Source organism: Cygnus atratus, chromosome 22 (genome assembly GCF_013377495.2).
Source record: "Cygnus atratus isolate AKBS03 ecotype Queensland, Australia chromosome 22, CAtr_DNAZoo_HiC_assembly, whole genome shotgun sequence".
In the NCBI taxonomy this organism is placed as follows: domain Eukaryota; kingdom Metazoa; phylum Chordata; class Aves; order Anseriformes; family Anatidae; genus Cygnus; species Cygnus atratus.
Genome location: NC_066383.1, coordinates 6,384,951 through 6,395,583, shown reverse-complemented (window position 1 = coordinate 6,395,583; position 10,633 = coordinate 6,384,951). Strand labels below are relative to the sequence as shown.

Below are 10,633 nucleotides of genomic sequence, written 5' to 3'. Positions count from 1 at the left end.
GCTCCGAGCATCTGTGCGGCCGCAGAGCAGGACGCGGAGCCAGGGCGCGGGGAGCAAATGCTGGCGCCAAAGGGAACGCGTTGGAAACTTCCCTTGTCTGCCGTGAGCTCGTTCCCGGTAATTGTTTGCACAGAAGTTCGCGTACCAGCAGCCTCCCCACCGGCACATCCATTAGAGCCAACCCTGGGCACACCGCACCCCGACAGGCGGTGGCGGGGGCCCGCCTAATGGAGGCCTCCGGTGATGCGAAGTGCGAGGATGGAGCTGCACCTTCCCGCCCCGGTCCATTAGAGAGCAGGACCCCTGCTCGGAGCAGCAATTTGCTGGCGGTGACGCATCCTGAGGCCAGGCGTGGTGGGAAGGGAGAGGAGGTGCGGCACTGCCCGCGTCTGGGGCTGCGCCCCTTCCTGGCACAAGGCACGTGTCCCGGCCAGGCTCCCCAGGTGAGGCTGTGCCCCCCTTGCAGGGTACGGCACTACAGCACAGCTCCCCTGAACAGGACGCTCCGTTGGGCGTGGGATGCTGCACGTCCAAGGTGTCAGCTCCAGGGCAGATCGAGAGACCCCCCACGCCCCGCGCCTGCCCCCTTTGCAGCTCCGTCCCAGCCGGTTGGCAGCACCAAGGATAAGGGACGGGGAAAGCAGGGGGCTTTGCAGGGCACTGGGATGTCCTGGGGGACCGAGAGGGTGCCAGCAGTGCCTGTGGGTTGGGGACAGAGGGCTGCAGAGCTGGCAGCAGAGGCAGGAAAAATACTGGCACAGCGGGCTGGGCTTCCCTGAGCCGGCGCTGCGGGAGCTCCGTGGAGAGGAGTGCTGATGCAGCAGGAGGGCTCTGGCCGTGCTGGATACGGCCAGGTGAGGAACGCAGCTAGGTGGAAGGTACGGCCAGGTGCTGGGTACGGCCAGGTGCTGGGTAGAGCTCGGCGAGTGGAGCTGCAGCAAGCGGGCAGGCAAAGGAGACAGGAGGAGGAGCGCTGCATCTGCTGGAGCCTTGCTAATTGGGGTGCGGGGGGGGGCCACCTCTGAGGGGCAGCTTGGCAGAGAGCTGTGAAGGGGAGGAGGGGTACCTGTCATCCCTGTTAGGGTGCGTGATGGCTTATTGCTTGGCCAGACAACGTGAAGGGGCTCCCGTGGGCACTGGCACAAACCTTGGCAGGCTCGTAGCCCAGCTTCTCCCAGGACAAGGTGACCCCACAGCCCCCAGGGACCCTGCAACCTCTGCAGCTCCTGCAGCCCCTGCATCCCCCAGGGACCCTGCAGCCCCCACAGCCCCTGCGGACCCTGCAGCCCCCCGGACCCTGCCTCCCCCCCGAGCACCCAGCAGGGGCAGGGGGAAGGCAGCGAGCCTGGGCTGTGCTCCCGCTCCCGCTGCAGGTGGGGGCCAGCCCTGCCCCGGCGGCCGCAGGGCACGGAGCGGGATGCTGCCTGTCACCGCGGCCTGATGGAGCTGTCACACTTGGCAGCTCCGGCCGGTCTCCTTGGCTGGCTGCTCTCCTGAGACATCTGCTGCCACCGCGGGCCTGGGAAAGGCTCTGCTCCCCCGCCAGCCGTGCGCTCCGCGGCCAGGAAGGGCACCCGGGATTTTGGCGCGATGCTGAGATGTCCGGCGCGGGGATACTGCGGCTCAGCGGAAAGTTTTTGCTGAGCCCAGCACAAGGCTGCCGTGTCTGGTTTCAGGAAGGTGAGCGCTCTCTGCTCAGACGCTGTCGCCTCCCTGCTGGGACAGGACGCACGGGGGTCCGACCAGCTGGCAGATCACTCCTGGAGCTGTTCTTGGGGCACGTCTGGCTCTGGGGAGTGGAGAGCTGGGAGATGCTGGTGCTGTGCCCCATGCGGGTCTGCCCCTGGCACAGATCCCATGCTGTGCCCCAGGGGACAGCCGACCTACAGGACGTGAGTGGGCTCTGGTGGGCTCCGGCAGCCTACTGGGGGGGCACAGCAGCCACCAAGCCCCTGTGTCCCCCTCGCTCGCCCTGCACAGATGGAGCTGGGAGGGTTAAAATGCCCGGCAGCTCTCCGAGGAGGGCTCCTGCTTCCCTCCACGTGGGCAGGGGAGCGGGGTAGGGCTGAGCAGAGCAGCGTCGGGCTGCAGCCTCCGGCACAATGCAGCAGGCACTGCGCTGGCCCCGGCTGCCCTGGAGCATCCTGCAGGGAGCAGCCCTGGCACCAGCGCAGGGACTGCCCTGGCCCCCTCCCAAACCTCTGGGAGCGAGGGGCGGCAGGCAGAGCCCTCCTGCCGACGGAGGAGGAGGCGACGCCGGAGCAGAGCTTCCCATCAGCACCTTATATTTACTGCAAGGTCCTCTGGCTGTGACCTTTAAAAGACAAGGTGGCCTGGCAGCCCGGAGCCGTCAGCCACTCGGCAGGAGCTGGGCCAGGCGCGCCGAGCAGCGGGCTGGGAGCTGAGCGAGAGGTCCGGGCACGCAGACTGCGGTGAGTGCTTGGCTGCCTTTATCGCCCTCGGCCCTCCCTTGCCTGCAGCTCTCCCCCCAGCAATGCTTTCCTCTCCCCTGCCTCCCTCTCCCACGCAGAGCCGTCCGTCCCGCTGCTGGCCCGCTCCCCGGGGAGCGAAGCTGCCAGCCCCCCCTTCTGCAGACCCTTTAAAGCAGGGTAAGAGGAGCGGTGACCCGGGAGTCACTGCGGGGGCAGCTGCACTGGGACAGCCGTGTCCCTGCAGAAAGTTTTTGACTCGACGCAGCCCGAGGCCACTTCAGCGGGACCTCGGCGGCTGCGGTGCTGCCCTCACGCCCTCCTCAGCTCCCCCGGGGCTGCCCCGGGCTTTCCCCTTTTCCAGGTCCCTCCTCAGCACCTGCATCCTCACTCACAGGGTGGCCAGGGCCCCATCCCAGTCGTGTCCCCAAACTGCCAACTGGTTCCCGGTGTCCTTTGCTGTGCTCACCCTGCCGGAGGGCTGTGACTGCCCCAGAGCGAGTGGCCACAGGGCTGTGTGTCCCCCCCAGGTTGTGGCTTCTTTCCACCACGGTGCTCTGCTCCCCTGCCAGGTCCGGGCACAAGCCCCAGCCTCAGCCCAGGGCTAGCAGAGCACCGTGTCACCAGCCCTGGGAGGTGACACCCTGCCCTTCCCCTGGGAGGGAGAGGAAGGTGGGAGCTTTGTGCTGTGTCACCCTGCGGCACACAGCGGGGTGTGCGGGGACCCCCGTGCCGGGGCGAGGACGAGCTGAGGCTCGGAGCTGTCGCCCTTCCCTCGGTGCGCAGAGCATCAGCAGAAGGTGCGAGGCCGGGTCACGAGGGCCTGGCCGAGGCACAGCAGAGTTTCTTTTAGTGCCATGCACTTCCCATGGGTGCACCACCCACCGTGCCCCCAGCAGCGGGCACCCCCAGCTCTGTGCCCAGCAGGGGTGGCTGAACCCCCGCAATGCAGCCGGAGGCGCTCAGGGTGAGCAGAGCATCCCTGGAAGCTCGGTGCGGGAGGATTCGGGCAGCAAAGCCCACCTCCTGGCACCTGCACTGCCCTGCAGCATCGGGCTCTGTGGCAGCCCCCGAGCACAAACTGCTCTGTGCTCGGTCAGCACCCAAAGCAAACCCGCTGCCCATGTGGGACCAAGTCCTGGGCTCGGTGGAGCCTTTTAATCCCATGGGCAGACACCCAGAGAGAGGCACCCTGCCCTGCCCCTCCTGCAGGCAGCAGTACAAAAGCATCCAGCGCAAAGTTTGCATTTTGTTGTTCTTTTGTTCGTTTAACTGTACAAAGAGCAATAAAAACATCCTACATCAGGCTTTGGCAGAACCACCACCAGCAGAGTGCTTGGCAAAAACAAAACATGGGAAGGCGCAAGCCCAGAAGTGCAGCCATGGCCGGTAACGGCGCCTCCTGTACATTTATATTTGCAGAGACTCTCCGGTGTGTACAGCTATGTACATACAGATGCATTGGCAAGTTGCAATCCGAGGACAGTGCGTGAGCGAAATGAAAGGCGCGGGACCGGCCGCGTGGCAGTCGGAGACCTTTGGCCGCGGGGACGGTGGCTGTGCCCCGAGGAGCCGCTCGCAGCCTGGCCTCGAGCCGGAGGCAGCCCCAAAAACCGCTGGCGGCTGAGCAGGAAAGCGGTGCGGTGTGTGCGTGTGGGCGCAGGCAGCGCTGCTCTGCCCCCCAGGCAGGGGAGCTGGCGGGAGGGGGGAAGCCACAGGACAGCGGGCAGCAGGCGGCGCATCCCTGCTGCGCACGGGCACGGCAGCAGCACAGCCCCCGGGGGGTCAAGGGGACACGGGGGGCACCGGGGACAGAGCAGGGCGCGCATAGTGTCCCGGCATCCCCAGGGCATGGGGGCATTGCTTGCGGAGCTGTGGGGATGGCACTCGGCTGGGGACATGGCAGAGCAGGGAGGTGTGAGGAATGCTCCCCTGTTCCCAGCTGTGCTGCTCTCGGGGCACAAGGGACTGGGCACAGGGTCCCCTGGGGCTCCACGCACTGCCCTGCCCCACGCAGCAGCGTGTCCTGCCTGCAGTGGGACAAGAAACACCTGGGCATGGTGCAGCAGGGGACGTGTCCCCAGGTCACCTCCGGCTCCTCTCGCTGCCCGCGCTCCCCAGCTGGCACAGGTCCCTGCCACGTCCTGAGGCCACCGGACGCGGGCACAGAGAGGCAGGGGCTTGTCCAAAGTCCCTGGGAGGGAGCTGCTGCAAGCGGGGCAGGAGCTGGGCCATGGGTTTTGGGGGGCCCCAGTCAGGAGGCATCTGGCACTGCGGGGCCCCCTGGCCGGGCAGGCTGGCAGTGCGTGGCCATGGCAGTTACGAGTTGTGCGGGGCTCCTCGGGGGGCTGGGAGAGGAAGTTTTGGGATCTCAGAGCTGCTCGGGGTGCCAGAGCTGTCCTGCATGGGGCTGCGCAGCTGCGCCCCTCCTGCCCTGCACATCCTCCTCCTCCTCCTCCTCCTCCCAGCAGCCGCACGCCGCTGCTCCCCACCGCCGCGGTTTGGCACATCAGCAGAAGACTTTCCATTAGAGCCACCCTCCCCAGGAAGGAAGCAAGCACGCACACAAAAAAAGAATCAGCCCAGCATCTTTGGCGGAGATGCTGAGGCCCAAATATAGCCCGAGCGGCAGAAGGGGACGTCCATTACGCACCCGGAGCCATCAGCGGCTCCAAGAACCAGCAACGCTCGGAAAAACGCCCGGGCTGGCGGTCGTCATCTGGCCTTTCTGAGCAGGTGGGGACAGCCCCGAGGAGCACGAGCTTCTGGTCGTGGCACCTCACACAGGACTTGCAGGAACGGGCACCTCTCAGGGTCACCTCGGGGTGGGGATGTCGGTGTCCGAGCCCCGGGCACAGCAGGAGCGCCTCGGGGCTGCGGCGTAGCGCTGGGGCTTTGTGCAGCGGGATGGGGCGCGGACACCCAGCCCCTGCTGCCCCTCCTGCCACCACCTCTGTGCGCAGGGACCTCGCTGTCCCTCCCTCTGCCACGTCACACTGTCCCCAGCGCCCGTCCCAGCCCCGTGCAGCACTCTGGCACCAGACCGTGCCCAGCAGGAGCGGGGCCCAGCGGGTCCCAGCCCAGGCGCAGTGCCAGCCCCGCTCCCGGCCACGACCAGGCTCCGGGGACCTTCTCCTCTCCGTGCCCTGCTCCAGGCGGGGTTGGCGTTTCGATGGAAGGAGGGATGCTCGGGGGAGACAGAAATCCTTGCTCTGGGAAGCACATCAAGGGGGTCACGCTGTACAGGGGCGAAGGGGGGCGGGCAGGGGGCGTTACTTGGTGCCCTCGTCTGGGTTGCCTTCGCCGTCTGTCTTCCCTTCCTCCTCCGTCTTCTGGTCGTCCGTGTTCAGCCTCTGCTGCTTTTTCCGGCGCACGCACTTCACCACCATCAGCACGAGGATGACCACAGCCAGGAAACCGCCCACCGAGGCGCCCACGATGACGGCCACCGTCGAGTCGCGCTTCGGGGGCTCTGGGGAGACAGGGCAGGGTCAGGCCACGCAGCCCCCGCCGAGGCAGCCAAGAGGCAGGGGCAGGGCTCGAGGCAGAGCCAGGAGCCAGCCCAGCACCCCTGGGTGCCTGCCAGGAGAGGGGACCGCTCCACACCGACCTTTGGTGAGCACCTTGAGGCTGATGCTGGCGTGGCCCCGCTGCCGGTCGGGGGGGTTGAGGACATAGCAGTTGTAGGTGCCCTCGTCCTCCAGCTGCACGTTGTTGAGGGTGAAGGACACGTCGTACTTGGTGGGGTTCCCGGTGAACTCCACGCGGTTCCCGAAGCGGTCCAGCTGCTTGTTCATGATCTTCGTCCGGAACTGCAGGAACTGGGCAGCGGGCACGGGGAGGGGTTGGGACAGTGCTCAGCACCACGAGCGCTCGCCCTCCCAGCTGGGCACCCCCCTCCCTGCTCACACTGCACCCCCCTCCCCCCAGGGTGGGCTGGCTCCCGTTCACCAGGAGCACGCGTCTGGAGGGGGCTCACGACCCAGAGGGACCCACACGACTGCGCCAAGAGGGTCCCGGGACCCCTCAGCCCATCCCCAGCCCCGGAGAGACTCACCAGCTCCTCAGAGCAGTTCTTGCACTCCTGGTACGTCCAGTTGAGGGAGAACTGCTTGTTCTCCACCTTGTAGCAGGAGTTGAAGGTGCAGGAGAGCTTCACGGAGGTGCCGTTCAAGGCGTTGATGGTGGCAGGAGCCATCACCTCCATGCCCAGTCCCGAGGGCGCTGCCGCAGGCACGGGGAACAGGAGCGGAGATGCGGACGAGTTACATTGGGCCACAAATGTCCATCTCCCCACCCCATCCTGCACAGGGCTGGCTGCACAGGGCTCGCCCTGGAGCCCTTCAGGCCCTCCTGGACGCTGTGGCCAGCCAGGAGAAGGCTTCCTGGGGACAACGGGGGGGCAGCCCCGGCGCTGGCACCGTCCCTGGGCGCACAGAGAGCTGCAGGCTCTGCCAGGCCGCCTTGCTGCTGCGCGAGGGCCGATGGCACCAGCGCTAAATTCTGCTGACTCCAAGCCCAGCCCGCTCCTCGCCGCCTGAACGAGGCTGTGCTGCCGCAGACTCGGCAGCGCTGTGCAAGGGCTGGATGCAGCATCAGCGCCGGGGCTCAGCGCCACGGCTGCTGGGAGATTTATGGCTGCGCTCGCCGCGTTTCCTTCCAGGCAGGGCGCCCTGCAGCAGCCAGGGCCGGCTCCTGGGGGCTGCAACGCTTCCCCCCCCCACCCCGCGGGGCTCAAGCAGGGCTTCTCCAGCTGGGAACGACTGGGTCAAGACCTCAGCCTCTCCTGGTGGGGGGCACAAGGCGGTCCCTGCAGCCCGGCCTTGCTGCAGCACAGAAACTGGGTCAGCGCCTGGTGCTGCCGGCAGGTCCGGGCGGCTCACCTGGCGCACGGGCTGTGCCCTGCTCCCTCTTTCACCCCTTCCCTGTAGCTCCCCACATCTCCAGCAGCCCCCAGGCAGCACCCAGAGCTCTGCCCACGGAGCCAGGCCCTGCGCAGGCAGCGGGCAGCCAGCCCTGATGCTATGCCTGCAGGAGGGGGACAGAGAGCCCTGGAGGGAGCTGGGATGGGTGAGGGGGCCGTGGCACCCCTGCGGCACCCCATGGGGCAGGGATGACGCCAGCAGCCTGTGCTTTTCAGATCACCTCACCTCTGCCCTTCGCTCTCAAACCTTCTTTCTGAGGTGCTCCTGGTTCCCAAGAATCTTCTCCAGGTTGCAGATTTGACTGCTTCAAGCCACGGATCTAGCTGCGGGGTGGGAGCTGGTGGCATCCCCACGCCATCTGCGATAGCAGGTGCCCAGCCCTGCTGCCCCAGCCCTGCTGCCTGGACACAGCTCGGACACTTTTAAGCAATCCTTGCAGTGGCGGAAGAGAAGATCTGGGCGTCTGCCCGTGCCAGGTGCCCCCTCGCAGACCCAGCCCCGCAGATGGGGGCTGGAGGGGTCTCTGCATGGCCCTGTTTGAGTGCCCTGCAGCTCCTGTGCTACGCCCTGGGCTCCGTGTCTGTGCCCGGCTTGGTGCTGCAGCCCCTGGGTGCCCTAGAGCTCCGCAGGGGGCTGAGATGCCAGCAGGAGCTCAGTGGGCATCCCAGGCTCTGCAGTGCCACCAGGGGCTGTGCACGGACCCGGGGCACTGCTGGGCCACAGCCGGGGGTCCTCGCGGGGTCATGCCCATGCCCTGGGAGCGCTGATGTGCGGGGATCCCATCTCTGGGACCTGGGGCACCCCAGCAGCTGAAGACAAAATAAGTGGCGAAAGAAATCCCCAGGCTGACTGCCCAGGCTGTGTCCTGTGCTCTGTGCAGTCCCAAATGCTGTCACACTACACCCTGCTCCCCAGGGCCTGGGAGGTAAAACTACACGCAGCCCCCGAAGGAGCCCCCGCTGGGTGTTTTGCTCTCCGTTCCCCCTCTGTCCCCTAAAGCCAAAGCAGCCCACCAGCAGCTCCAGGCCGGGGCGAGCAGCGCTTCGAGGAGGTGATGCATCCCTGCGCCCCGATCGATACGGCCCCAAAGCTGCTGACACACACTCCTGGCTGCGGGGCCGGGCAGCACGCAGGGCGCAGAGCCCGTGGTTCCCCCTGCCCGCCCGGACCCGGCACCGAACCGAGGGACGGCCGCAAGCCCCCCCCGCAGCCCCCCGACACCCAGCCAAGCAAATCCGGAGCTGTCCCTCTCCCCCTGCAGGGTGTGCAAACAGCCCCGTGTTCGGGGGAACCTCCAGCTAGCGGGATGCACGGCTTTGTATGGGGACGGTGCAGCTGCGGCGTGCCCCCCACCCTGCCCAGCAGCAGCAGCTTGGGCAGGGCGCGCAGCAGCCCAGCTCCGTCCCATCCCATCCCTGCAGGGCAGCATCTCTCGCCCCTTCCCCGGGGCCAGGAGGGGCTCGCAGGGTTTGGGGAGGGGGCTTCTCCCCAGCCTGGGTGCTCTCCCCTGGCAGCCGGGTGCATGCAGGGCTCGGGTCGGCACTTACCCAGCGAGAGCAGCAAGCTGAGGCCAGTGAGGTACAAGGTGGGCTGCGGGAGCCAGGCTTCCGGGCTCATTTTGAAGGAGTTTAGTGTTTGGAGAGGGCTTGGTGGTGGTGTGGGTGGTGGTGGTTTGGCTTTTTTCGAACGCCCGGGTTATTTGCCGGTGACATAGAACACGAGAGCTGCCTTATTCCCACAATATGGCCGGCGGAGCGGTGCGGGGCTGCGAGGAGCGCTAAATGCTGTGGTTGGCGGATCGCGGCGCAGGAAGCGGGAGGGCAGGAAAATTTTCCCTGAGCAGAAGGCAAACGCTGTCCCAGCGCGATGCTGCCCCGTGATGCGGGGTCAGGTCCTGAGCTGTGCCTGAGGGGCTTCGCCCCCCCTCGATGGGACCAAACAGCTCCTCAGCTCCGTGCCCAGCGTGGCCAAGGAGAAGGTTTCCGCTGGGATCGCTTCTTGGTGGGCGAGTTTGCTGCTGGAGCAAGCAGCGCTTGGGGCTCCTCTTCCCCCAGGGAGCAAAGTGCCCCAGGCATCACCCCATGGCACAGACCTCACCACGGAGGCTTCTGTGAGCCCCTGCAGCCCCCCCTACCTCTGGGGCCAAGCACTGCATCACTCCTGGCCAGCCAGAGACTGGTGACCCCGCAGCAGTTCCCCCTCCTGAGAGCCCAGCGGGGCCCAGGGACCCCAGAAACGCTCTCCCCGAGCCGGGCAGAGAGCAGAGGGACTGGCCTGGCCCCAAAAGCACAGAGGATCCCGAGGAGGCCGCCTGCACGGCAGCCCAGGCAGCGTGCCTCAGTGGAAGTAGTCCAAGCCTGGGTTGAGGCTGCTGAGAACAGGGCTAGCAGGAGCCCACACGTGGCCTCATGGGGAGCAGAGCGCTGGTGACAGCAGCCCCTCGGCCACCTCGTCCTCGTGCCCGGGGCCACGGGACAGCGTAGTTTGCTGTGGCAGCACCAGCAAGGAGAAAGGTGAGGGATGCCCTGGAGCATAGGTCCCTGTGCATGGGGGCCCTGGGGAGGGAGGGAGAGGACAGGGGAGAGGCCGGAGGGGCTCTGCATCCAGGAGGGGAAACCACCAGAGAAAGAGCAGGGTGAACACAGACACTGCTGAGCAAACACTGCACACACAGCACAGTCTCACAGCCGTGCAGGGCAGGCAGAGCCCGCCGGAAAGGGTCCCACCTCCCTGCAAAGGCAGCAGCGGGTCACGGGGCACCCCCAGCACCCCAAAACCAGCCCTGCTCACTGGTTCCTCCTGCGCCCCGGCTGCTCGGCCTCAGGCAGGGAAAAGAGAGCAGGGTGTCGACGTGAACCAAGGAGTGCAGAGCGGCGCGGTGCTGCAGTGTGCCATCCAGCAGGGCCGGGAGGTGGTCCCCAGCCGCAGCGCTGCACCTGCAGGTGTCAAACATCTATCTTTAGGGCCAGGACAGCAGCCAGCACATGCCAAGACGGGGGCCCCGGAGGCCTCGGAGGGGTTCCTGGACTCACCCCGTGCAGGGCAGAGAGGCCCAGGGGTGGGCTGCGAGCAGAGGGGTGCGCAGAGGATATGTGTGAGTGGGGTGCATGGGGGGACCCTGCTCCCCTCCATCCCTCGCAGAGCCAGGGCAGAGCAGGGGGGCTCAGTACAGCCCAGGCAGCCCCCTCCTGCTGCAGAGGGACCCCCCCTCTCAGCCCATTTCAGCTTATTGCTTCCCCCAGCCAGGCAAGTTTTGGCACACTTCAACACCACATGTTT

At 66.8% G+C, this 10,633-nt stretch overlaps 1 protein-coding gene across 1 annotated transcript; it reads right to left on the bottom strand.

Moving 5' to 3' along the window:
• Positions 1-5,680: 5,680 nt before the first annotated feature.
• Positions 5,681-9,092, bottom strand: SCN2B (sodium voltage-gated channel beta subunit 2). The gene is made up of 4 exons (XM_035555768.2): positions 8,902-9,092; positions 6,487-6,653; positions 6,040-6,250; positions 5,681-5,901 (listed from the first exon to the last, which is right to left on the bottom strand). Exons 1-4 carry the CDS (start codon positions 8,969-8,971, stop codon positions 5,702-5,704), a joined length of 648 nt encoding a protein of 215 aa, XP_035411661.1. The 5' UTR covers positions 8,972-9,092; the 3' UTR covers positions 5,681-5,701.
• Between the last annotated feature and the right edge of the window lie 1,541 nt (positions 9,093-10,633).

Excerpts from the sequence above, each read along its gene's own strand:
- SCN2B (XM_035555768.2), bottom strand. The coding sequence starts at position 8,971 with ATGAGCCCGGAAGCCTGGCTCCCGCAGCCCACCTTGTACCTCACTGGC. Across the intron at positions 6,654-8,901 it reads CAGCTTGCTGCTCTCGCTGG|CGCCCTCGGGACTGGGCATG; the intron begins GTAAGTGCCGAC and ends TGCCTGCGGCAG. Across the intron at positions 6,251-6,486 it reads AGAACTGCTCTGAGGAGCTG|TTCCTGCAGTTCCGGACGAA; the intron begins GTGAGTCTCTCC and ends CCCGCTGCCCAG.